The 27682-nt window shown below is 49.4% G+C and overlaps 1 protein-coding gene across 6 annotated transcripts; it reads left to right on the top strand.

Annotated features, from left to right (window-relative positions):
• The first annotated feature begins 800 nt into the window (after positions 1 to 800).
• Positions 801 to 27682, top strand: NCAN (neurocan). 6 transcript variants are annotated; one of them, XM_066268458.1, is made up of 15 exons: positions 801 to 896; positions 4980 to 5059; positions 6002 to 6415; positions 8552 to 8726; positions 8821 to 8948; positions 9358 to 9651; positions 11496 to 12095; positions 12292 to 13740; positions 17810 to 17926; positions 19009 to 19122; positions 20431 to 20589; positions 21851 to 21933; positions 23768 to 23912; positions 24846 to 25025; positions 25287 to 27682. In XM_066268458.1, exons 2-15 carry the CDS (start codon positions 4987 to 4989, stop codon positions 25526 to 25528), a joined length of 4173 nt encoding a protein of 1390 aa, XP_066124555.1. In that variant the 5' UTR covers positions 801 to 896; positions 4980 to 4986; the 3' UTR covers positions 25529 to 27682. The 6 variants fall into 6 exon arrangements, with proteins under 6 accessions (XP_066124555.1, XP_066124575.1, XP_066124546.1 ...); XM_066268478.1 differs by having other exon boundaries at positions 25283 to 27682; XM_066268429.1 differs by lacking the exon at positions 801 to 896 and adding an exon at positions 2051 to 2074.

Genomic DNA, 27682 nt, shown 5'->3' with positions numbered 1-27682 from the left:
TCTATCCACTGCGCCACCACCTGGTCAGGCTCTCAGCATGATATTTTGAAGGTTCATCCACCTCATTGTAGCATGTGTCAGTGCTTCATTTCTTTTTATAGCTGAGTAATATTCCATTGTATGGATCTAGGCTTTCTAAGATTGGGATCTCCCTGCAAAGATACACACATGCGTCCTGCTCAAAGCAAAAGTATTCCTGTGACAACAATACCTGGTCTGCAGCCGGTGCTCCATAAATGCTGATTGGACAAAGGAATGAATGAGCGGTACATTCTTGCTGGAGCTGTTGACAACAGCTCTGGGGGCTGACACACCTGGGCTCTCTCACACCTTGGGAGTCTATTATCAACTGCAGAACCCAGGGATCTTCCTATCCTCTGAGTCTCAGCTTCCACTCTATAAATGGGATAAAACAATAACTAGTCAAAACTACTTAAGCGTGAGCCCTGGAGAGTCAGGCGGACCAGGGTTAGAATCATCCCTCTGTTCTTCCCCTCCACAAGTCTTTGGGAGCGACTATGTCTCTCTGGGGCTCAGTTTCCCCACCTGTAAGGTGGGGGAGGCCCACCATGGAATGTCTGGGGACATTTAACGGGGCTACTGGGGGAAAGTGAATGAAAGAAAGTTAAGCGCAGTCTCTAGCCTGGGTAGGGCAAGCGGTAGGAGAAATGAGGTGGGTGTTTTAGGCAGAGGGAGCCCCACCTTCTCGCAGCCAAAGACTTCAGGATTGCATGGGCGCATGCGCAGAACAGCCCGCGGCCCCTTTATAAGCGCTGAGGCGGTGCTGGGGAAGCGAAGTGCAGGGCGCAGGGGCTGGATCTGGCGCGCTCGAGCCACAAACTGAGCGTCCTTTGTGCCGGGCGACGGCCCCGGGATGCATCCGAGCTAGGAGCCAGGTGGGGGTCCGTCGCAGGGAAGGAGCTGTGTTGGGGGAAAGGTCCTCGAGATTGGGGAGGGAGCCTGGGATGAGAGAGAAGCCCCCCAAATGGGGAGGGGGCTACCAGGGGAGGGGAACCTCGGGTTAGGGAGGAAACGCAAACTGGGAGGGGGTTTGGGAATGTCAGAGGCACTCGGATTTGGGGGTAATATTGGGAATGCGTAGCCAACCCCATGGTGGACAGAGGATCTGGTTAGGGGTGGGTCTCAGAACTGGGGAGGAGGCACTGGGAACCAAGACCAAGGGAGGGGCACCCCGAGTTTAGAGAGAAGAGGAGAACGCGGAGATGTTGTGTGGGCACTCTAGGGCAGGGCACCCCGGTGTTTGAGCTGAGATGCCCTAGGATTTTAAGTGGGGATTCCCAATTTGCAGATGAATGGAGGATGTCAAGCTGGATGGACTGCAGCGGGAGGAGGCCCCTATATCAGCCTTAGCCTGATGGGAGGTGGTCTGCACTGAAAGTGAAAGGCCATGAGGAAGGGGTACCCTGTGGTCCCCTTATCCTTTTGGCCCATGTCTTATCACCACATCCTGACTCAGGAAGAAGGCTCTGAGGGCTCCATCTCAAGGTGGTCCCTGTTGTTCCTTCAGACCTGGAGTTGGGGTGCTATCCTTTCTCCTAGGGAGCATACTTGGCCTCCCAAATGAATACCGGGTCAAATACCCCTAATGCATCAGTTATGGATCCCCAGTTTGGACTGTGAGGGGCACCAGTCCAAAAAGGTGGGCCACCACCAGCATCTCCATATCTGACGATGTCCTTACAGTGAGACATAGACTCTTGCTTCACCCCTTCAGTTCTATCTGTCCATATGGTTGCATGTGGAAATCCTGGTTTGGTTTGGAGGCACAGGAGCTGGGAAATAGGGGGCTGGGCTGCCCAGACCCAGCCTGGGCAGTAGCAATCCCCATCCTTCTGCACAGGGCTTTGTTCCTCTCAGCAGCATTAATGCCAGGCTGAGCAAAGGGTTGGCACTGAGCCCCAGCAGGGGACTGGGGGGAAGGGCTGGGAGGTGTGGGCAGACCATGGGACCCCAGAACCCAGCAGCTTCCCTGGCTTCTGGGCATTCTCAACTGGAAGATGACCCCTCTGAAGGTGGGGGCTTTGTGCATGTGTCTACCCCGTGCTGGGAGAGGGTAAGTACCCATGGTGGGAGATCTGGGGTCCTCTGTGAGTCTAATCTGACAGAGATTGTGTCTTTGTCAGGAAACTTGTGCCAGGGGCCACATCACCAAGTGGCAAAATGATGTGTGCCCATCAGTCACCAAGGCCACACTTATCCAGTCTGGTCTGTGACAGGGGCTGGCATTGACCTGTGTGTGTCAGGAGCTGTGTCTGTTGGTGTGGCCTCATCAAGGGGTTTATAAATGTCAGGAGCCTGAGAATGTGGGTATTGAGTCTTTGTGCAGAAGACATGCTGCTTGCCTTATAAGTGCCCATACTGTCTCTTTGTTAATGTGAATCTTTACGTGTGCATGTTTGTTTGTGTGTGTGTCCTGGGTTCTGAGGCTGGGGTGTGTGCCTGTGTGTGTGTCCCCCGTGTACAACAAGCGTCCTCTTCATGTGATTGGGCAGTGTGGACCCTGGTTATGGGGGTTTGAGATGTGTTCTGTGAGCAGAGTTGAACACTAAAAGGGAGATGCTGGCAGGGTCCCAAAGGGGCAGCCTGGGATGATTAAATGAGCCAGCTTCCCTTCTCCTCTGAAGAGTTCCACAATCACACTTATCCACTCACATACACCCTGCCTCCCTGCCAAAGGGCAGTCAGACCCACATATCCAAAGACTACAGGGGATCCCTTCTGCTCCACCCAGTGCAGAGAGTTGCTGGAGACCTGTGCACAAGTCCATACAGTACAGGACACAACCTCAACTATATCTTCACCAGGACACAGCACCCTGATGCACACACCCAGGCACAAACACACATAAATGCCTGCTGGCAAACTCACCCTCACTTTGTGCTCACTGAGACAGGAGTTGGGTGTGAGAAGGGACACTGCCTCTCACTGTCTGTCTACCCCTCCCCCAACAATTCCCCCAGACCCCTACTTGCATATGCATGAGGCTCATGTATTATTGATGAGGGGACAAGCCCCAGACAGCTCTGTAAATGCTCACCTCTGAAGGCTCTGGAGAGGAGATATTTTAAGAGAAGGGGTGTGGGTGTGTGAGGGTGCCAGTAGAGGGAATTGCTTATGTGTGGGAGGGTGTGTGTACATTGGAGCGGGTTGCACCTGAAACTGTGTCTGTCACTGTGTCGGACCAGCTCTGTATATTTGAGTATGTACACGAGGATTTGTGCACAAAAAGCTGTTTTTTAATTTAACATTTCTAGGACTTCACACGTCTTAGTTCATTCTATCCTCACAGCAACTCTATGAGGTTCATGCTGGGTAATTCCCATTTTACAAGTGGAGAAACTGAGGCACAGTTATGAAGCAATTTAGGGTCTTGTAACATGTATGTACATAGGCAGAACTGGAAAACCTGTCATCTGGATATAGTCTGAGCTCTTTTTTTTTCTTATTGATTTTAGAGGGAAAGGGAGAAAGAGAGGGAAGCATCGGTCTGTTCCTGACTGGCAATTGGGCCTGCAACCTTTGCATGTCGTGACGATGCTCTAGGAGCTATCCAGCCAGGGCTAGATATAGTCTGAGCTCTTAACCATAGTGTGTGTATGATAATTCTTGGAACTTGTATCATCCTAAGACCCTACTTGGGCAGGCACAGCGCAGAATTCTGCTTCATCTTCTAATAACAACCAGACGGTTCCAGTGCCTGGCCTTTGTCCTGCTGTGAAGCCCTAAGCAAACTGCTAGCCCTCTCTGGGTCCCACCACACGAAGACTAATTGGGCACTGCCACTGCAGTGCGCCCCGAGTTCAGCACCACGGACAGGTCCCGGACCGGCCTCCCAGCAGGGGCGGGGGGGGGGGGGGCCTGGGAATGGCCCCTCTGGAGGGGGTCAGCTGTTTCCTTCAGCCGCCATTCTGGACTCCACCCACACTTCCCTCTCTGGGCTATTTATTGAGGAAAGGTGCAAGGGCTGAGTTTATAAGTGATGTTCTAACTTCCCACCTGCCCCCACCACCTGAGCCCCTGTGAGTCCTGAGTCCATCTAGAGGGGCCCCCTTCCCAGGGTTTCTGGTCTCTGAAAGAACATGAGGTCAGGGAGTCCATCATTACAGTGTCCCAGTGCTTGGAATGGGCTTTGCTTACCGTTCACACTCGATAATTGTCCAATTTATGCTCATGAGCCAGAACCCCTGTAGAAGGCTGTACCCACAACTGGAGTCTCTGTGGACCTAGGAGGCATCTTTGCCAGGCAGTATGAAGTCAGGGGGAGGGGAAGGTGGGCAAGGGCAAGGCCCCATACTCCAGCTGGGACTTGGCATCACCTCAAAAATCCCAGAAACCAAGAATAGAATCTTGGCAACAATCAAATCCTGGAATTGAAGCTGAGAATTGTGTTATTCATTAAACCCCAAGTCTGCCAGGACTAGGGACCCTAGGCAGACTGGGACTGGCTGCTGCCCCTTAGTCCCTCCCCTAGTCTGATGGGGGAGGCCAACTTAAAAATGGGATTTTGATCTTGCCTTTGTTAAAGTCAATAATAACAGCTGAAATTTATTCCTTTGTGCCAAGCAGTTCTAAGCATTGTATATACAGTATATTGACTGTATTGACTAATTTACTTCTTTTAACTACCTTATGTTATCCCCATCTGACCTATGAAAAACTGAGACACAGAGAAGCCAAACTATTTGCCCAGGGTCACACAGCAAGGGACAGACAACGGAGACAATCCCAGGTTCTGATTCACTCCAGAACCCATACTTCTGACCATAGACATCACTGCTGGGATTCTAAGGTTATCTGGTTCTGGGTTTGGATCCTGGCTCTGCCCTTGCTTGCTGCCTGTGTGACCTTGAGTGATATACTGGCCTATCTGAGCCCCAGTTTCCAGGTCTGTAGAGGGGGGATTGTCTGGAAGTTGTGCTTACCCCTCCTCCCCTCCCTCCCTCTCTTTCTTGATCCAGGTCCAGGATGGGGGCCATATCCGTCTGGGTCTCAGGCCTCCTGGTGCTCCAGATGCTGCTTTTGGTGACTGGGGAACAGGGTGAGTTGACTTGTGTGATGGGAGAGGTTGGGGTCTGGAGGATGGACAAGATGGGGCAGCTTTTTAACTCAAGAGCTTCCTCCTGCTGGTTCCTTGGCTCGGTGTGGAGAATAAAAGGAGAATAGATGAAAAAGGTATTTGAACAGTCAGAAGTGAACAAAACACCTGAGAGGTTATTTTTAGTCATTGCCAGCAGAGGCTGGAGGTTCCTATCTCTCATAGTTTTGCTATGATGAGCTGGAGAGAGACAGAAAAAGGAGGGGGAGGGAGGGAAGGAGAAAAAGAGAGTGGGGGAAGAGAAGGGGGAGGAAGAAGAGGAGAGGGATGGAAGAAGAAATGAAAATAGTGTGCATATTGGTTAGTAATTCCTGACATGGGCAGGGAAATTGAAATAAAGGTCTGTGTACATCTCCCTGTCATCTCCCCAGTGGTGATCAAAAGCCCAGGTTTTAGAAATGCCTCCTGGTTTGCTCTGTGGCCATAGGCAAGTGCAATGATGTCTCTAAGCTACAGTTTCCTCAACCCCCCCCCCCAAAGAGGATGATGACACATGGCTATCTCTGCAGATGGTTATGAAAATTAGATGGGCTGCTTGCTATCTATAAAGTACCTGTTATATAGAAGGTACTCTACAATTACCATTTCCCTCCTAATGGCTACCTCTCCCTTAACTTCTGGGGAAGCTGCAGCTCAGAGAAGGACAGTGACTTTCCTATGGCCATACAGTGAGTCAGTGACAGTCACTGGCCTATTGGATCTAGAGTCTGCATGGAGTCAACTACAAAGGGATTTGACCCCATTCCTCCTCTTCTGCTCACAGAATGGGGTGCAGATCACAGATCTGTGCATGGCATCATGATGTTGTATAGGCAACCTAATCTCTGGCCTCAGTCTCCCTACTTACAAAGTGAGTGAAATCCTCTCTCCACCCTCCCACCCCAGGCACACAGGACACCACCGCTGTTGCCATCACTGCGGCTGAAAAGGGACTATACATGCAGAAGGTGGGGTCTGGTTCTGTGCGAGCTGCACTGGCAGAGCTGGTGGCCTTGCCCTGTCTCTTCACCCTGCAGCCACGGCCAGGTGTAGCCAGAGAGGTTCCTCGGATCAAGTGGACCAAGGTGCGCACTGCGTCAGGCCAGTGGCAGGACTTGCCCATCCTGGTGGCCAAGAACAACGTGGTTCGAGTTTCCAAGGGTTGGCAGGGACGTGTGTCTCTGCCCGCCTACCCCCAGCACCGGGCCAATGGCACGCTGCTACTGGGACCCCTGAGGGCCAGCGACTCCGGGCTCTACCGCTGCCAGGTGGTGAGGGGCATCGAGGATGAGCAGGACCTCGTGTCCCTGGAGGTGACGGGTCAGTTGAGGGCAAGGGAGGGACCAAGGCTGGGAGGGGGAGAGGCTGAACCTGAAGCTTGTCTAGTGAATATCACCTTAGAATTCACTCCTTGAACAGTGATTCCCTTTCCATATTTCTGATAAGTCACAAAGCAAGTTTTCATGGTACTAACCCCTCTCTAATACCTCTCTCTTTTACTTAAGAGTAAGCAGCCTCTGGCTCAGTCTTTTGTGGACCACAAGATTCCGTAGGATTTTATAACCTTGTTTTAAATCTATTTCATGGTTACCTATTTTCACATAAGGGAAAGGATACTGGCTTTCTGTTTAAAATAGTAATACACATAAATTAACAAAAATTAAAAACAATAAAATAGGAATACACATTTCCTTTTAAAATGTTTTTAAAAAGCTTCTTTTTAAACAGTTGATTGAAATAAATAAGTAAATACTCTACTGTATATAAAAGTTCTCAAATACATGGTTAACCAATTCCTGTATTAAATTTTTGCTGTTTAAATACCCAGTGTAGTTTCTGTTCTCCTAACTTATCAAGGTGAACAAGGCAAAAAAACCTTTTTTACTATTATTAAAACAAAGTCCTAGAATGGAGAGTGGCTCAGTAGATGCTCTCTCTCTCTCTCCATATATGTATATCTCTTTCTTTCTTTCTCTCTCTCTCTCTCTCTCTCTCTCTCTATATATATATATATATATATATATATATATTTTTTTTTTTTTTTTTTTTTTTTTTACAGAGACAGAGAGAGAGTCAGAAAGAGGGATAGACAGGGACAAACAGGTAACAGAGAGATGAGAAGCATCAATCATTAGTTTTTCGTTGCGTATTGCGACACCTTAGCTGTTCATTGATTGTTTTCTCATATGTGCCTTGACCGGGGGCCTTCAGCAGACCGAGTAACCCCTTGCTTGAGCCAGCGACCTTGGGTCCAAGCTGGTGAGCTTTTGCTCAAACCAGATGAGCCTGCAGTCAACCTGGCAACCTCGGGGTCTCAAGCTGGGTCCTCCGCATCCCAGTCCAACGCTCTATCCACTATGCCACCTCCTGGTCAGGCGATGCCCAATAGATATTTAAGAAATGACTCAGTGAATGGATTGTTGTATGGAAAATCATCCTGTGGACTCCTGCCAGGAAGTCAATGTCACTTAACATCTGTTGGCAAAGGGCAAGCCCCTGTACTCCTGTTTTGGGGCACAGTCTTCCCCTACCCAACAGTGTCTCAATGCATATTTTATGGTGTTAACCAGACATCCCCTTTCCAAGGCCTCGCTTCTGAAAAACAATAAACCTTGAAGAAAACTAGTTGGTAAGTGATGAAGGGATTTCCACTTCTGGGTTTGTTTAATTCATTCTGCCAAATATTGACCACCTACCACATGCCAGCCTGGTGCTAGGAACACTGTCATAACTGAGACACAGCTGCCACCTTCCAGGGGGCTCTCAGTTTGATTAGATGGAGCAAAACATTTCATTCCTTTGTCTTGCTCAGCTATTTCTTTCATCACTAAATCAGAATTTGAGTCACAGCCCATTCAATAATGGGCTTCATGTCCTGACTTATGTGTTACCTCCTCCAGGAAGACTTCCATGATTCCATTCCTGCACTAGGCAATAACCACATTTGATCCCTCATTGCTGCCAATGCTTCCCCTATCAATACATGTACTTAATTCCTAAATGACAGAATTTCTCTCACTCTTTTCATGCCTCCTGTCAACTGCAGGGCCTAACCCTGGGCATGAAGAGTGCTATCTTTGGAGTCAGATCTTCCTGGATATGAATTCTAGCTCTGCCTCAAACTGGCTGTGTGGTCCTGGCCATGTCCCTGAACTTCTCTGAGTCTTAATTTCAATGAGACAATGCTTTTTACATAGTAAATATTTGACAAATTCTAGCCCTTCATGGCCATTGTTATCAGTTTCCTCATCTGTAAAATGGGGCATATCAGTCTCACTCCCCACAATTGCCCTAGCAGCATGTCTGGTGCTGAGTGAATGAAGGTGATACAGGGCAATGTACAGCAGCAGTTCTATTATTATCAGACTGAGGGGTAAGGGAACATTCTGCAGAGGGAGGTCTGTTCTTGAAAATTTCCAAATAAATCGACCCCCTATCCTGGATGTTCCTCCACAGGTGTTGTGTTCCACTACCGGGCAGCCCAGGATCGCTATGCGCTGACCTTCGTCCAGGCTCAAGAAGCCTGTCATCTCAGCTCAGCCACCATTGCAGCCCCACGGCACCTGCAGGCTGCCTTTGAGGATGGCTTTGACAACTGTGACGCTGGATGGCTCTCTGACCGCACTGTTCGGTGAGGGTGTACACAGGGTGGGGAGATGGAGAGCTAGCCCCTGGGGAAAGATGGTTCTTGGGGGCCCCAGGAGCACACATCCTTGTCTTGTCAGGTATCCTATCACTCAGTCCCGTCCTGGTTGCTATGGCGACCGTAGCAGCCTTCCAGGGGTGAGGAGCTATGGGAGGCGCGACCCAAGGGAGCTCTACGATGTGTATTGCTTTGCCCGTGAGCTGGGGGGTAAGTCTGGGGCTGGCAGGACCCTCCCCTTCTCTGAGTCCTTGTTACCTTTCCCAACCCCCATCACTCCTAAGTCTCATCCTTTAAACCTGCAGCAAGACTTGGGCTCACCCGTTTCCTGCTCTTTCCTCCCCTCCTTGAGACCCTCTCCTCTGTACTCCTTCCCTGAGGCCCTATCCTGTTCTCTGGGCCTCTTCTCCTCGCCCCCGCTCTCTTCCTTCCAACCCTGGTCCCCACCGAGCCCCTCCCTCTCTCTGAAGCCCGATGTACCTCATTTGTAAAAAGAAGTTATAGCGGCCTCTTTAGTCAGGTCATGGCTATTTGAAGTGGAACCCATTTCCCGGGCTCCGGGGTAAGATCCCCCAGACCCTTCTGACCTCCGCTCACGCCTTCCCGCGCCTTCCCACAGGCGAGGTCTTCTACGTAGGCCCGGCCCGCCGCTTGACCCTGGCCGGCGCGCGTGCCCAGTGCCGCCGCCAGGGTGCCACGCTGGCCTCGGTGGGGCAGCTGCACCTGGCCTGGCACGAGGGCCTGGACCAATGCGACCCGGGATGGCTAGCCGACGGCAGCGTGCGCTACCCGATTCAGACGCCGCGCCGGCGCTGCGGGGGCCCCACCCCGGGAGTGCGCACCGTCTACCGCTTCGCCAACCGCACTGGATTCCCTGCACCTGGAGCGCGCTTCGATGCCTACTGCTTTCGTGGTGCGTGGCAAGTTTAGGGGAGTGCTTTTCCGGTGGCCACATCCCCGAGAGTGCGTCCCTGGTGGCCCAGCCCTAGAGTTTGCACTTTGGTGAAGCCACGCCCCCAAGAGCACCGGTTTTTCTGGTGGAGGCGGAGTCTGGGCAGAAGAAGGACACGTGGAGATTGCTCCGCGATAAGCCACGCCCCGGATGAAGGCCACGATGCTGAGACAGGGTTTTCTTTGGAGCCCCACGCTGGGGCAAGGAAGCTTTGGCTGGAAGTCTTGTTTTGGGGGTGGGCTCTAAGTCTTGAGGTTCCTGTGACACGTTCCAGTGTGGAGCGTATCTTACCTAGAGCCAACCTCAGAAGTACCCATTGAGGAAGTGATACATCGACTAGCCATGCCCCTGGACTAGGGCACATCCCCAGGGACGGGATCTGGGATGATCCTTGCATTTGGGATGGAGGCACAGCCTCCGAAACAGCAAAGCCTCTGGTCCAGTAACTCTGTTGCTTAGAGCATCTTCCTATATGCTAAGATTGCAGGTTTGATCTTGGTCAGTGCACATACAAGAATCAACCAATGAATGCATAAGTGGAACAACAAATGAATGTTTCTCTCTCTCTCTCTCTCTCTCTCTCTCTCAAAATCAATAAATATTTTTTTTTAATTTTATTTATTTATTTCTTACAGAGACAGAGAGTGAGCCAGAGAGAGGAATAGACAGGGACAGACAGACAGGAACGGAGAGAGATGAGAAGCATCAATCATTAGTTTTTCATTGCACCTTGCAACACCTTAGTTGTTCATTGATTGCTTTCTCATATGTGCCTTGACCACGGGCCTTCAGCAGACCGAGTAACCCCTTGCTGGAGCCAGTGACCTTGAGTTCAAGCTGGTGGGCTTTTTGCTCAAACCAGATGAGCCCGCGCTCAAGCTGGTGACCTCGGGGTCTCGAACCTGGGTCTTCCGCATTCCAGTCCGACGCTCTATCCACTTTGCCACCGCCTGGTCAGGCAATAAATAAATTTTAAAAAGAGAAGAAGGTGCAACTCAGAGGAGTTTAGTCTTCTATGTAAGGGAGGAAAGCCTTTTGTAAGAAGGCCACGCCCATTAGGCGCTTTCTCCCCTCTGAGGGAGGAGCCAATCAGGTCTGACCTGCTCCGAGCTTTGACCACTGCCTGAGTTCACCCATAAGGCAAGCTGTCTCTTCACCCCTTACTGTAACCAGTTAATTTTTTTTTTTTTTTTTTTGTATTTTTCTGAAGCTGGAAATGGGGAGAGACAGACTGACTCCCGCATGCGCCCAACCGGGATCCACCCGGCACGCCCACCAGGGGGCGACGCTCTGCCCACCAGGGGGCGATGCTCTGCCCCTCCGGGGCGTCGCTCTGTTGCAACCAGAGCCACTCTAGCGCCTGGGGCAGAGGCCAAGGAGCCATCCCCAGCGCCCGGGCCATCTTTGCTCCAATGGAGCCTCTGCTGTGGGAGGGGAAGAGAGAGACAGAGAGGAAGGAAAGGGGGAGGGGTGGAGAAGCAGATGGACACTTCTCCTGTGTGCCCTGGCCGGGAATCAAACCCGGGACTTCTGCACGCCAGGCCGACGCTCTACCACTGAGCCAACCGGCCAGGGCGACCAGTTGATTCTGACCTTGACAGTGGGAGCAAGCCTGAACAGTGGGAATGATAACCTTGCACCACCCCCTTTATGTCTAGGGGATTACAGAAACCACCCAGACAGAGGGCCACAGAAAGACAGATACAAAGAAAGTCTATGCTGCAGTATGCTGGAATGTGGGTAGACTTCAGAAAGAATTTTTCAGCCCCTGAGCCTAATACAACCTCTTCTGCTTTCCCCCACAGCTCATCACCCTACTTCACAACATAGAGATTCAGAGACTCCCTCATCTGGGGATGAGGGGGAGATTCTGTTGGCAGAAGGGCCCCCGGCCCAAGAACTGGAGCCCAACCTGGGGGAAGGGGAGGTGGTCACCTCTGACTTTCAGGAGCCTCTGCTGTCCAGTGGGGAGGAAGAACCTCTGATCTTGGCAAAGAAGCAGGAGTCTCAAGAGACCCCCAGTTCTACCACTGGGGTTCCCATCCTAGCCTCAAGGCCTTATTTGGAGGCTGAGGAGGTGTGGCTGAACACCATGGCCCTCAGTTCCAGCATCCTGGAGGTGGGCACTTCAGCAGGCACACACAGGGAGGCAACTCCAGCTGGCCCCATGCCCAAGAAGAGGGGGCGCTTTAAAGGGTTGAATGGGCGCCACTTCCAGCAGCAGGAATCCCAGCAAGGGCTGGAGGGGAGCCTTGAGGTCATTTCTCAGCCTTCCACCCCAGAGGCTGCTGGGAATCATGTGGAGCCTCCCCTAACCACCGCAGCCACAACAGACTCCTTAGAGAATGGCAGGAGCCAAAGCCCTTCGGCCATTCTGTCCAATGAGGTGGATGTGCCTGGAGCTGGTGAGTAGGGTCCAAGGAGGAGGTGGGACCTGAGTATGTGTTTAGACACACTTAGAGGGATGGGGAGGGGAAACATCTGAATCCCTGCTGGGTCCCCTGGCCCCACAAGTCCTCTCTTTCCCAGGCCTAAACCAAGGAGACAGTCAATGGAAGGAGCTGCTGAGAGATAATTATACTGTTGTTGATATCGTTTCAGGTTCCCCTGGTGGCAGGAACCCCCCAGAGCCCTGGCTGTGGCCCCCAACAGTGATTCCACCCAGCATTCCAAGTCCCAGCAGGGCCCTTGTCCTTGAGCTGGAGGAAGCCAAGGGCCCCAGTGTGAGGCTGGCCACTCCCAAAATGCCATGGTCTCCCTCAGAGGCCACTGCCCTGGCTCCTAGCCCCTCAGAGGATCCCAGCACTGCCCCCTGGGAGACATCCCACATATACACTTCCCTAGACCTCCCTGTCATGGCCATGCTTCGTGCCCCCAAAGTGTGGCTCCTACCACACTCTACACCCCTCCCTACCCAGGCCAATGGGGCTGAGGGTCACAGTGAAGCCATGGCCACTGCACTACTCTCCTCAACCTCAGAGACCCAGGCAGGTCCACAGGACCCCGCCCATCCAGAGTTGTATTCCTTGCCCCCCTCCTCGGGCCTGACAGGACAAGGTATAGAGGCCATGTTCTTGACATTTAGTGACCATGAAGCAGGAAGTCCCACGGTCCCCTCACAGGTAGCCATGGACACACGAGCTGGAGGCAGTCCTAACTCCCTCAGGGCAGACTTTGGAAAAATTGAAGGAACCAGCCCCGCTGGACTCAGCAAAGCTGAGGATCCCAGATCCAGCCCACAGGTTTCTATGGATGTGAATATGGCAGCAGATTTCACCCCTACAGAGACGGCCACTGAGCCCATGCGAAGGAGAGGCATCTCAGGGTCTAAGTTTGGGGTCTTCAGCACAGTCGGGAACCCCACTTCCAGCTTGCAGGCCACTGTTGAAAAGGCACAGGACATGTGGCCCTCAGTAGACAGTAAACAGCTGGACCCTCACCCTCCCTCTGCACCGTTGGGGGGCCTCGGAGTCTCCCTGAGTTTGGAGCCTTGGGCTGCTACAGATGAAGGAGGTACAGTGGGTCCCACAGATTCCACAGCCACAGTGGACTCCAGTGATGCTGGTAGGATTTGGGAACCTGGATCCCACATAGTTGAAGGAGCTGAAAGCCCTACCCTAAGCCCTCAAATGGCTGTGGATACAAATATGGTAACATCCTTCATGTCCCTGGACCAGGGGGACAAGGGTGGGGTCCTAGCCATGTCGACAATGGACTCTTCCAGTTCCCAACCCCATCCAGAGCCAGAGGGCCAGATGGTGACCCAGGGAACACTGGGAGTCTCGGCCTTTCCACAGGAGGACAGTCTCCCAGGGGATCCCACTCTTCCTCTTTGGACACCTACGGCAGCCAGCATGGAGAAGCCTGTGTCAGTGTCCTTGGGGGAGTCTACAGTGTCATGGGACTCCCCCAGCACCCTGCTGCCTGCCACTCGGGTCCTGGACAAGTTTGAGCTGGAGGTCCTTACAGGGAGTGCCAGTGTGGAAGAGGCAGCGAGTGGAGAGGAGCCATCCCTGCCAGGGACCCCTGCAAATGGGAGTTCAGAGCAGGGTGAGTTCAAAGCTTGTGGCCTCATCTAGCTCACTATGGTCAGGGCTTGGGGACTGGGGCCAAGGGAGCCCAGAATAGAGAAGAAAGGTTGTTCTTGAGGGCCTAGGAAGATTTCTAGTGAGGGATGACATTGGAGGTGGAAACTTATTAGGTGAGTTGAATTGCAGAAAGGTGGTTCTTGGCAGAGGCACCAGCCTAGGCAAAGGCAGGAAAGAGATCAAGTTGATGTGTTTTGAGGCAAAACAAGTGATAGGGAATGATGAAGTCTTGATTGGAGTTTGATTTTGGTTCAATTAACAACTCATGTTTATAGTCACACAGAGCCCGACAGAACTGGGTGCCTGCCTTCAGTGATGTCCTAGCCTGAGGAAGACAGAGCTAGACGTAGATTCCCTCCAGGTGGGGCCAGATGGAGGAGGCATGGCAGGGGGTGGGGTCTGCCTGGAGAATGAGAATTGTAGCCAGAATTCAGTGATGTGGTTTGTGGGGGACCTCAAGCCACAGGAAAATTGGGCACTGGGAAAGGGAAGGAGTGGAAGCCATCACCCTCATTTTAAAGACAGGAAACTGAAGCTGAGGGATGAATGTCACTACCAGCTAGTTAGTGGCCAAACTTAATGAGAGTCCATGTCTGCATAAGCCTCGGCCGCTCTGTGCCCAGCAGAATCCAGGAAAAGTCAGCCACCCTGTTCTCCTGGAGCCAGGTCTGCCTGCAGCTCACCTGCAAATTCTGGCCCTTTTTTAAGGCCTTGCATATTGAGCTGGGTTTTTTTGTTGTTGTTATTGTTTTTTTTGGGGGGAGGGGTCAAGTGAGGTTAAAAAATCAGCAGCTCATTAAAAAGCACTTTTTTTCTGAGTTGCAAAACACTTATTAGTTTTATACTTGCTCCCTTTTCTGAAGGCAAAGTGTGCATGATGGAAATAGCAGGTGCAGGGTTTCATCACCCATTCTGTCACCTTTGGGCTATATCCCAAACTAGATTTTCTTTTCTTAGATAGTCAGGAGGCAGGCAGAACCCAGACATGAGCACATGAATTGATAAAGGCTGTTGCTTATCGGTGACTGCCCATGTACTTGGCTTGTTAGAGCACTTTACTGGGATCATCTTGGCTAATCCTTATAATGTCCTTGTGGAACAAGTTCTAGTATGATCCTCACTTTAGGATGAGGAGACTGAGTCACAAGGAGGTCAAGTGACTTGTGCAGTCATGCAGCTGGGACTGTCAAGGATAAGGTTTGAATCCAGGCCAACTAACAACAAAATCTCTGTCTCAACTACTAGGTTGTACAACACATATTTCATTGGCATAAAAAAACAACAGCAACAACAAAAAACCCTTGGGAGGGGTGAGTTTGCCCTGGAGGGAGCAGAGAAGAGCCTAGCTGTGAGGGATGGGCAACAGATAGAAGGTTCAATGCTAAAGGAGTGAGAGAAGGGGCATCAGAGAGGTGGGAGGGAGACCGTGCAGAGGGTTACCAAAGAAAGTGCATTTGGAGGAGCCTCCAGGGCTATGGTTGGGTCTGCCTTGACTTGACTGGAGTCTTGGTTCTGCTGAAGCCAGTGGCAGCTGGGTTGGAGGGAGACAGGCAGTGCTAGGAGGGTAGACCCTGGTGCCTACCCACCGGATGCTTTCTGCAGAAACACTAATGAATCCAAAAATAAATCCAGCATCAGCGAGTGACTGAGTCACCGCCAGTTTGCCAGTCCACGGGCAGCTGTCGGCAGCTCGGAGCACCTGGCCAGGCTCACATATTCCCACGCTTAGCAGCCCCACGCATGTGCACACACTTACTGGGATGACACCAGGGCCAGACACAGCTATGGGTTCTTCTGGTAACTGTGGGGACACATGCCACACACCCCAGGGACAAGCCTCTGTCCCTGCAGGAAGGCCAGCAGCTACCTTTATTCAATTAGCAAGAAATTATTGAGTGTCTGCCGTGTTCCAAGCCCCATGTTGAGACCAAATCCCTTGTCTTCTGGAAGCTGACATTCTAGAGCAGCACTCTAGAATTTTCCCAATGATGGAAATGTTCTGGAACTATGCTGTCTAGTACAGTAGCAACCAGCCACACATGGCTACTGAGCCCTTGAAAATGGCTACTGAGACCAAAGAACTACATTTATACTTTTATTTGCTTTTAGACTGAAATAGCTAAATTTGGCTGCCATGTGGAACATCACTACTCTGGGAGGAGGCACAAACAGATGAAAATTATTCTAATAATATCTAAATGATATTGGGGTCAGAAAGTGATATGGGCAAAGAGACAAGTGAAGCAAGGTGTGAAGGATGCCAGTGGGTACTTTCTGGTTCTGTAAAGAAAATCAGAAAGGTCTGTCTAATCAGACAAAATTCAAGCAAGCCTGAAGGAGATGAGGGAGGAGCCATGCAGAGATCTGAGAGAACAGTTTGCGCAAAGGTCCTGAGGCAGAACCTTGCCTGGCATGTAAGAACAGCAAGATCTGTGTGGCTGGAGCATAGTGAGCATGGGAGAGAGCAAGAGGTAGGGGAGGGAGATGTTGGGCAGATTACACAGGGCCTTGTTGGCCACGATGAGGACTTTGTCCCCTAAAGACAATGGGAGCCATGGAGGGATCTAGGCAAAGGAGGGACATGACCTGAGTCAGGTTTACATAGATTACCTTTAGCAGCCTGTGAAGGGAATCATCTTGGGCAAAGGCCAGGAGACCTGGAAATTGGTGACAACTTGTTACCACCTCAGTTTCTTGTGAGGCTGTAGACAAGCCCCAAACATACAAATTCTAGGTTATAAGGGGCTGGCAAAAGGACCTTAAACAGGGCTACTGGGGCCCTGAAGGACAAACTTGGCCCTTGTATTGTCCTTCTGTGTGGCTTTGAGCCAGGCCTTTCCCTTCTCTGGGTCTCAGTTCTAGTGTCTGTGCAGTGGGAGGTTTGGACGCTGCCCTGACAAGTGAAGGGGTTGGCTGGCGTAAGATAGCATTTCTTTTTTTTTTAATTTTATTTATTCATTTTTAGAGAGGAGAGAGAGAGGGAGAGAAACAGAGAGAGAGAAGGGGGAAGGAGCTGGAAGCATCAACTCCCATATGTGCCTTGACCAGGCAAGCCCAGGGTTTCGAACTGGCAACCTCAGCATTTCCAGGTCAACGCTTTATCCACTGCGCCATCACAGGTCAGGCAAGATAGCATTTCTTGATCTGCCTCTCGCAGGCTCCATAGTGGAATCTACCCACCAAGGCATCTGTGCCCCCAAAATGGGGCAGGGAGATCCTCCTGCTTCCAAGGAAACCCAGCTGATGGGGCAAATGGTTGGGGAGGGAGACAGGGACTTACATTCCTAAATGCACCCTGGGTGCCTGATACATGTTGAGTAATGCTGAGACCCTGAAAGAGGTCCCAGGCTAATATACATAGAGTCAGATATAGCATTATGGTCAGAACTGGGAGAGAGAGGTGAACTAGTTTTATTTTCATTTTGTAGATGAGGCAACTGAAATTCAGAGAAGTAATTTGCCTAGGGTCCCTTAGTGAGGGGCAGAGCCAGGGATTAAACTAACCTCTCTGATTCCAGAAACCATGATTATAACCACTGTAATCTACCAGCTCTCTGCAATGTAACTACTGAAATTGCATCAAAAGAGGTTGAGCCCAAATGAAGGAGGATGGTTCCCACTCTTTCTAGTGCTGTTCATACCCCACCATCTGGAACCTTATGTCCACTTCTGTGCTCCAAAGTTTAATAAACACAGTGACTAGCAGGGTATGCCCAGAAGAGAAGGACAAGTCAGAGAGGGCACTTAAATCCATGTTCTAGAAGATGACTTCCTAGAGAAGTTTTGGAAATCTCATTCCAATTCAGTCGGAGAAAGGACTTTGTCACAAGCAGGGCAGTCCACAGATGCTTTTGGGGCAGTTTCTGGAAGGAATAAGCTTATGAGAAAGCACATGAGATGAAGTTGGTGACTATTTATTGGAAAGTTATAGAGGGGACTCTACCGAGAGGGATTGGGTACGTGAGGTCTGGATTCTAGGAAGGCAGACCTGGTGGCCTGACTGCTCCCTGCATTGCCTGTCCATCCTGCAGCCCTCTCAGATCCCTGTGAGAACAACCCCTGCCTGCACGGAGGCACCTGTAGAGCCAATGGCACCATATATGGCTGTAGCTGTGACCAGGGCTTTGCTGGAGAGAACTGTGAGATCGGTGAGTGCCCCGGACTTGGGATCTGAACCTGGACTTGTCTGACTCCAGAGCCCTTGGGTTTGTTTACCCCACAACCATCCCCATGAGAGCCAGGGTTCACAAAATGCTGGTTTCAGATGTTCCCTTTCCCTCTTTGTTCCTTGGATCCAAATCAGCCTCAGGACCAGCCAGCTGAGCTCTCATCCTGAGGGCTGAGGCTCTGGTGTGCTGCCTCCCATTAATTACTACCAGGCAGGAGAAGGGAGGAGAAGACAAAGGGATGATAAGGCTCAGACTCCTTCCAGCCAAAGGCCCCAGGGGATCCTCCCCTCCCCTGGATGGGCAGGAATGTAGGTACCACCAGCAGAACAGGTAGATAGTAGCCACAAACTCCAACACAAGAAATATGGCAGCTTATGAAATCATAGCAATAATACAATTTCTTGAGCTCTGTGCATCAATCAAATCATTGATTTCACCACACTAAAAATTATAGAATTATAACAATAAACATAAATCCTTGAGCTCTTTCATTGACTCCATTTACAACCACCTTTGAGAAGGTGCCATTATTATTACCACTTTGCAAAAAAGAAACTGAGTCTCAGAGAGTGGAAGTGACTTGCCTGGTGTCATACATGCCTTAAGTACTGTCTACACAGGGGTGGTAGAAGAGGAAGTTCAATCAGATATCTGTCTCTATAAACAGCTTTGTGACTCTCTGCAAGTCCTTGCAAATGCTCTGGAACTCAGTTTCCCTAGATTCCACATTCCGAAAAGACCCTCCAGCTTCAACATTCTCTGCCCCATTGGCAAGAGAATGGAATCGTTATGTTCTGGAATCAGGTGGAATGTTCTGCACACCTTGGCCCTCAGCCAACCCAGTGGCATCTGCTCTCATTAATGCTAAATTATGTTAATCATTGTGAGGCTCCATCCCCCTTGAGACATTAAGCCATTTGAGTAGATTGCTGCTGCTGCTGCTGCACTTGGGTCCAGGATGGATGGCAGGATCATGACCTCATCTTCTGCCTGGTTTCCTGTGTGGAGTGGGAGCCAACGGGAGGCCAAGCTCTGACTCAGCCCCTCCCTCTCCCCTCCAGACATCGACGACTGTGTCTCCAGCCCCTGTGAGAATGGAGGTACCTGCATCGATGAAGTCAACACCTTCATCTGCCTTTGCCTCCCCAGCTATGGGGGAAGCCTTTGTGAAAAAGGTGAGTCTCTACCGAGACCCCAAAAACAAGTGGCTCTGGGTGCCAGGCCACGGGCTCCCACATATGCTATAAGGTCTCCCTCTCTGGTTCTGTGGCTGTGAGTTCAGGAGCCAAACTGTTTTTCTGAGATAAAATTCATACAACATAGAATTAATCTTTTTAGAATGTACAACTTGAAGAAATTTAATACATTTACAGTGTTTTGTAGCCACCACCTCTAGCAAGTTCCAAGATATTTCCATCACTCCCAAAGGACCCCATTACTAGTCACTCTTCATTCCCCATTTACCCAATCCGGGCAACCACTGATCAGTTTTCTGTCTCTGTGGGTTTGCCTGTTCTGGACATTTTATATAAATGGAATCACACATTATGTGTCCTTTTGTATCTGGCTTCTTTTATGTTTTATGTTTTTGAGGTTAGTCCACATAGCAGTGTGTCAGTGCTTCATCTTTTCTTATGGCTGAGTAATATTCCTGGTACAGATGGACCTCATTTTGTTTATCAGGTCATGCCTTGATGGAATTTTTGGGTTGCTTTCCTCTTGAGGCTGATATAAATAGCACTGCTACAAACATTCATGTACACGTTTTTGTTTGGACACCTGTTTTCTTTTTTATCCCTCCATTCATTTTGGTTTATACCTAGAAGTGGAATGGCTGGGTTATCTGGTAATTCTAAGTTTAATTTTTTGAGGAACCACCAGACTGTTTTCAACTGTGGCTGCCCATTTTACATTCCATCAAGCAGTGGACAAGGGTTCTAATTTCTCCACATCCTCATCAGCACTTGTTCTTTTTCTTTTCAAGGATTCTAGCCATCCTAGCGGGTATGAGGTGGTATTTCATTGTGCTTTTGATTTGCATTTCCTAATGACCAATGGTGATCATTTCATGTGCTTCTTGGTGATTTGTCTATCTTTTTGGGAGAAATATCTATTTGAGCCCTTAGCCAGGAAGGCAATTTTAGGCCTTTCTGAGGCCATTCCTTAAGTTCCCAGGTCCACACTGAGGGTGTGGTCCTACAGATCAGGGGAAACATCCCAGGTGGGCTGGGAGGGGATAAGTGTAATGATCTTCTAGCTGAATCTCTTTCAGCAACAACAAAAAAAGAAGTGAATATGGGAGGGAGAGGTGAAAGGTGGGCACAGAGCCTCAGGGGAAGGGGGTTGGGCCCAACAAGATGGGTGATTAGCCCACAATGACCTTGGATAGTCTTTCTCTCCAGTGGGCTGGCTATGTTCATGGCAGCAGGGCAGGCCTCTCAGGCCAAGGCCAGCCCCCCTCATACTGCCTTCCTACCTCCCAGACACGGAGGGCTGTGACCGCGGCTGGCACAAGTTCCAGGGCCACTGCTACCGGTACATTGCCCATCGGCGGGCGTGGGAGGATGCCGAGAGGGACTGCCGCCACCGAGCTGGCCACCTTACCAGCATCCACTCACCTGAGGAACACAGCTTCATTAACAGTAGGGACTCTGGAGTGGGCAGGGGTGGCCCTGCAGTCCTTTTGCCAGGGACGTCTTCCAGGATCCTAAAGACACCACCTTTCTTAATTTGTATTAGCACAAGCCCTGGCCAATTAATAATTTCTGTGTGTTTATTTATTTGTTAATTCTTCGCTCATTCATTCATTCATTCATTCATCATATATTTACTGAGCACTTGCTCTGTGCCGGGCACTGTTCCAGGCACTGGGACACAGTAGTGAGCAAGATGCACATTGTCCTGTCTTCAGGGAATAATGTTCTTGTGGGAACATAGGAAAACAAGTACTTACATAATAAAATAAGTCTATACTATAATTTAGCTGGCCAAGGTCTGGAGTGGCCAGGGGATAGAGGACAATGGGGAAGCATCTGTGATGTGTGAGATAAAATGAGGAAGAAGCTATGCTGAGACCCAGGAACAGCGTTGCATTCATTAAATCCGGCATTTATTGAGTTATTCATTATCCCTTCTGTTCATCCTTCCATGTATTCACATTTCCCCCCATCCTACCCCTTAATTTTTTTTTTACTTTAAAAATACTTTATTGGGGAAACACATGGGTGGGAACTGTCTCCAGGAGCCCTTGCTCAGAAGCATCTGACCAGTCTCAGCAGAGGCCTTGTCTGTGACTTCAGAGGGACCCAGCCCCAGGGATGGCCACTACCCTCCATTTCCTAGTTCTTTTATTTGTTCATTCCTTGAATCACTCATTTCCTTTTCCTTGCTCCAAACATACTTCTCTGCTTCCTCTGTGCTCAGTAACTGGACTGGTTCATTGGGTCTCACCAATTTCCTCCCCAAAGTCACCTGTGGGCTGTCCTGTCCCTTACTCTCATTTCTACAAATTTCTGACATGTCCTTGTTTATTCTTTCCTCTGACCATTTGTTTCAGCCAAAAATTGTGACAAGACCAGCACCTAATAACAGCCCTTTCTGTGCCCCTCCGCCCCCACCAGGTCAAAGAGCAGCCAGAGCCCCTGTCTGCTGAGGAATGGGGAGACTCCGCCTCCCGCCAGTGCCTAGGCTAAAAAGGAGGGCTTGGGGTCCTCCTCCTCCCCTCCTGCCTTTGGGTCCTACCCCACTTCCATCCTTCCACCTCCATTGCCTTTAACCTCCAGCCCACCTCCAGGCTGGGGAAGAAGCTGGGTCCTCCCCTCCCACCCCATCTCTACCTCCAGCTGGCATCCTAGGCTTGGGAAGAGGCAGGTGCCTAGCCCTGAAAACTCTCCCACCTCACAGGTTTTGGGCATGAAAACTCATGGATTGGCCTAAATGACAGAATTGTGGAGAAGGATTTCCAGTGGACGGACAACACGGGGCTGGTAAGTGGCAGGTACCTGGGTCACTGCTACCAGGGTCCTGACTAGTGTCCCACCTAGAACAGAGGGATATGGGTAAACCTTATGGCCCTGTGCTCTGGCACCACTTTACCCTCTTGTGCAAATCAGTCATGAGAGGTCTGGAGTGGCAAAGGAGCTTTAGTGAAGCCCCAACCCACCCAACTTCCCAGCCCTGTAGAGGTCCCATTCACCTAGTAACTGAGGCTAGAAACCTAGGACTAGGGACAACTCTTTTGGTCACACCCCCTGGTCCTCCAGCCATGGGCTCTGAGACACTCCCATTTCCCTACATGCCCCTGCCTGACCAGCCTGTGTGCTCCCTCACTGGAACCTCTCTTTCACACACACACACACACACACACACACACACACACACACACACACACACAAGAGCGCGTACTACCTATACTCCTACACTCCTGCCCCTCTACCTGGGGGCCCTGGGGACTTTTAAAAATTGAAGTGAAATTCACATAATATAAAATTAATCATTTTAAAGTATATAATTCAGTGACATTTAGTATATCCACAACATTGTGCAACCATCATCTCTATCTAGTCTCAGAATATCTTCAACACCCAAAAGGTAAACCCTGTACACAGGACCTTTAAAAAAACCACACATTAAAGTAGGATTCTTCCTGCTTCAAGCCCTGTTTGACTCCCCATGCTTCTCAAGATGAAGATCCACCTTCTTCTGCTGTGCAGAACAGTCTGGCAGTGCCTCAATAAGTTAAACAGAATTAGCACATAACTAATTACATTCCTGGGTATGTGCTCAAAAGACATGAAATCAGGGACTCAGATACTGGTACACACATGTTCAAGCAGCACTAGTCCTAATTGCCAACGGGGACAACTCAAATGTCCATCAACCGATGAACATATATATACACAGCATGTGGCCCAACCAAACGATAAAAACAATGAAAAAGGAATGAAGCACTCACACACTACAATGTGGATGAAACTTGAAAACATGAAGTCAAACACAAATGGCCACATATTGTATGATTCCATTCATATGAAATGTCCAGAACAGGCAAATCCATAGAGACAGGAGTTCTTTAGTCATTGCCGGAGGAGGAGAGATGGAGAGTGACTAACAGACACAGAGTTTCTGTCTGGTGTAATGAAAAAGTTCTGGCAGACAGTGGTGATGGTTGTACAACTCTGTGGTCTAATTAATGCCAATCAACTAGATGCTTAAAATTGTGAAAATGGTAAATTTTGTTACATGTATTACCATAAGTACTGGCTACAAGAACTTTGCCACAAGAACTGGTCCCTGTTCATCCTCTGACCACACCCCAGCACCATCAAGCACATCTTCAACCTCACTGGCTTCTATTCCATTCCTCAAATAGGACAAGCTCAGTCCTGCCTATAGACCTTTCACTGGTTGCTTCCTTTGCTTGTTCTCTGCCACATCATTCTTTTCCTTGAGTCTTTAGCTTTCCCATTGCCTTCTCAGGGAAGCCTTCCTGGACTTCTAGGCTGAGGTCACCTTTTGTTCAGCTACTTATTTATCGAACAGTGAGTGACCCGTATTAGAGACAGACTATCAGGGAGTAAGACAGGAGGCAGGGGCATGAGGGAGGAGGGTACTACAGCCTCCCAACCAGAGGAAGGGTGATTAAAATTGTACAAACAGCCACCCTCAGGGCAGGCAGAACAGTGCTTACATTATAGAGATGAAAACATTGAGTCCCTAAGAGGTTGAGTGGTTGGGCGAGGGGAGCCCCACAGTGGACAGTGCCAGAGTCTGGGCTAGGATGCTGGTCCCCTGAGCACCCCCTGCTTCACATTTCTGCAGCAATATGAGAACTGGAGAGAGAACCAGCCGGACAATTTCTTTGCGGGCGGGGAGGATTGTGTGGTGATGGTGGCACATGAGAGTGGGCGCTGGAATGACGTTCCTTGCAACTATAACCTCCCCTATGTCTGTAAGAAGGGCACAGGTATGCTGCCACCCTCTCCCCCTTCCCTCCTGCAATTCATATTCATGAGTTCACGGTTTCTTTTCTTTGTTTGGGTTTTATTCTATTGATGGTGAGGGAGGGAGAGAGAGAGATGGGGGAGAAGAGAGAGAGAGAGAGAGAGAAGCATAAACTCATTGGTTCACTTAGTTGTTCCATTAGTTGTGTACTCATTGATTGCTTCTTGTATGTGCCCTGAACTGGGGTCAAACCTGTGACCTCCGGCATGCCAGGTCAAGGTTTTATTCACTGAGCCATCAGGCCAGGACCCTTTTTTAAAAAAAATGTGTAAATGGTAAGAGTCAGCCAGGCCCAATTTTCACTCTCCATACCTGTATTCTCCTACTTTTTTTTCTTTGTTCATCAAAGTGGTGGAAAATAGTATCTCAATGTTATTGTAGTTTGCACATCTTCAAGGATGAGAATGACCAGCTGTTAATGTTAATAAGCTACTTATTTGTATTTATTTTCTTGTGACCTGCCAGTTCATCTTCTTTGCCTAATTTTCTATCAGTTTGTTAGTCTTACTGATTTTGTAAGAGTTCTTTACATATTAAGGAAACATTTACGTGCATTCTTGTGATCACCTTTCTCTATACTCTTGTTCTTCTTGCTTCTGTTTCTTTGCAAATTCTCATGTTCTTACTTCCTTTCAATTGCTCAAATTATTCTTACTTCCCATCTCCTTTATTCCTACCTTGCATAAGAATTAAGGAGTGGGATGTGTCCAGGAGGTTCCTTCCTGTAAGGGGCTCCTGGTCTGGGTGGAGGAGACAGATACAGTCACTTCTAGCCCTGTGAGGTTACAGCTGGACAAAGGGCAGGACCTGGACAGGTGTGTCATTCCCAATGAGAGGAAACCAGTTCAGCCCTTGTTGTGACCACTTCCCTAACTGGAGGTTTCTCTGTCCCCAGTGCTGTGTGGTCCGCCTCCAGCAGTGGAGAATGCTTCACTTATCCGTGCCCAGAAGGCCAAGTATAATGTCCATGCCACTGTTCGCTACCAGTGTGACAAAGGATTTGTCCAACACCACATGTCTATCATCCGATGCCAGAGCAATGGCAAATGGGACCGGCCCCAAATTGTCTGTAAACGTAAGTGGCTGCCCCCAGACACCCCATCAGAAGTTTCCAGCTATTTGTAGTCTCCTATTAAAACAACTTCTGATTCTCTGATTCTATCCATTGATCTGACTAAATGTCTGATAATACATCCTGGCCGATAAGTGAGAACTTATCAGGTCACCTGGTGTTTCCTCCATTTCCCATCCCCCTGAGGAGGTCTGCTTCATCGGACCACCTGCCTTTCAACACCTTTTGCCACTTCCCTATCTTCTACCACTTTCCTGCAGCCAGACGGTCCCATCGGATGCGGCGACACCATCATCACCACCAACACCACCACCACCATCGCCACCACAAATTGCACAAGGAGCGCAGAAAACACAAGAAACATCCAGCAGAGGACTGGGAGAAGGAGGAAGGGAATTTCTGCTGAAGAATTAGGCAAAAAGAAGCACAACCCTCTTCCCTCCTCTGGAGTCTTTGCCTGGGAAGACAGAGTCCAGAGAGAAACAAGAGGGTCTGGAAGCCTCTGAGCACCCTCCCCCCACCCATTATCCTTTGTAAAAAGCTCCTCTGTCCTCTTTCTTACATAGATCCTCTGGGTGGGTGCAGCCATGTGTCTGAAAACCCAGGTCTAGTCAGACTGGATTCTGGGAGAATCTCCCAGTGATGGGAAGCACAATCAGCAAAGATCATTCTTTGCTGCACTGGTTTAGTTTTTTGTTGGCAAGACTAATTGTCATTTGTTGAAATAAGGTTTTGATGAGGGTGCAAGAGTATATGTTTCGATTTGCACTAAGGAATTGTTTATCACACCAGAGATTTGGGCTTTATACACTGTCAGATGCCCTAAATGCAGCTTGAAGCCTTTGGTGAAGGTCACTGGCTTTGGGAGTAGAAAACTACATGGAAGCACACTGCTTGAACTTGACTACTGCTCTTCCATTACCTTGGACTTGAGGCCAAGGTCTTTGGTCTCAGTGGATAAACAGTGATTAAATCTCATGCACTGAATTTTTAGGAAAGATTTTAGAACAGCCTCTTTCCATGTCCTCAGAGTGAGGGGTCAGAATAGTCAGGGAAATATGTGGTCAGACAAGGGAAGGTGTCTTTCTTATCTTCCCAGGTCTCGTGCCAGTGCTGAGATTTGGTGGTTCTGCATGTGTGGTGAATCTCTCTCTCTCTCTCTCTCTCTCTCTCTCTCACACACACACACACACACACACACACACACATGAGAGGATATTTAGGGCTTGATAAGCCCAGGTTTCTTCCCCTCCATCTCTCAGGGAGACAAAGAACTTTCCTGGACCAAGGAGGCACCACGTTTTCTAGCTCAGTGCCCAGACCCACCCCTCCAGCAGACATCGGAGTGCACTGCACTGGGTCCCATCCTTACCCCCACCTTGGCCCTGTCTCATCCACCGCCTGGAAGACTAGAACTGCTTAAAAAATTAAAGTGGTGACATCTACTTGCAGCCATGTTGTAGAGTAATGCAGAGTGTCAAAACCAAAACACGCGTGCACACACACACACATTTTTCTCTTATAGTTTTTTTAAGGGAGAAAGAACTCACTTGGGATTTCTCCCCCAAATCTGCAACCTATAAAATAACTTTCCAAGCTGATGGCCAGGATCCAGCTTCCTGATCTTTAGGAGGAAAGATCCACAGCTTTTCCTCCAACCTACTCTCAGCTCCTCCAGACTGGATAAAAATATGTGGGTTAATGCTAAAAGCCACAGTGGAGAATGGCCCTCTGCAGAAAAGAAAAATAAGCAAATGTATGGTTTATCTAAGGGTTAAGTAGAGAAAGGAATGTGTTGACTGAGCCTATATCCCTCCCAGGAGGTAATAATTATAGTTGACAGCTTTGGAGTTGGTACCGTGCTAATAACTTACACATTATCTTCTTGAATCTTCTTAACAGCCCATTGGCTTAGGAACAATTATGTTCCCATTTTACACATGACAGAACTGAGGCTCAAATAAGAGAAAGGCACTGGCTTGAAGTCACAGCTAAGACAGGAGTAAAAATTTGGTCCTGCCTCCATCTGACTCCCAACATTGCTCTCTACTTTGGGGAAGGGATTGAAACGTAATTGTAATCCCTCTTACACACACAGGTGGATTGAGGAAAAGATTGAGAAGTGCAAACTATACCCTCATCCTTAATCACGGTCTTCAGTCTTCCCTGTTATATACATTACTCACTGTTCCAACATACGGTTGTCACTGAGAAAGCCTAGGGGTGTGGGTTTACCATCTTGCTTTGCTAATTCACCTTAGTTAAAAAATATAGTAATAATACATCTTTAATCATCCGTGTCACAAAAGAATTTTATTTTGTTGGGGAGGGGTTGGGGATACAACTTTTTGGAGGAATCTTAGTTTATGCTCCCTCCCTTTGACCCCCTCAGCACCATGCTCAGCCCCCACCCCAGCTCCATGGTGGGAGGGGCTTTGGTCTTTTCTAAAGTGGGTGGTTTGTCTTTGTCTTTTGGTCTTTTTCTTTGGGATGTGTGTGCATGGTTGTGTGTGCCAGGCGTGTGGCATGTGTATGTGTGAACAGCTTCAGGTTCCACTGGTTTTGCTGTGAGCTGCAGTGTTCCGTGGGTCTGTGGTATCTGACACTGTGGACACTAATGTAATTCTTGGAAATTTTAATAAAATTTTTTAACAGTTCAA

This window comes from Saccopteryx bilineata, chromosome 1, assembly GCF_036850765.1.
Source record: "Saccopteryx bilineata isolate mSacBil1 chromosome 1, mSacBil1_pri_phased_curated, whole genome shotgun sequence".
NCBI lineage: Eukaryota > Metazoa > Chordata > Mammalia > Chiroptera > Emballonuridae > Saccopteryx > Saccopteryx bilineata.
This window is presented reverse-complemented; position numbering and strand designations above follow the sequence as displayed.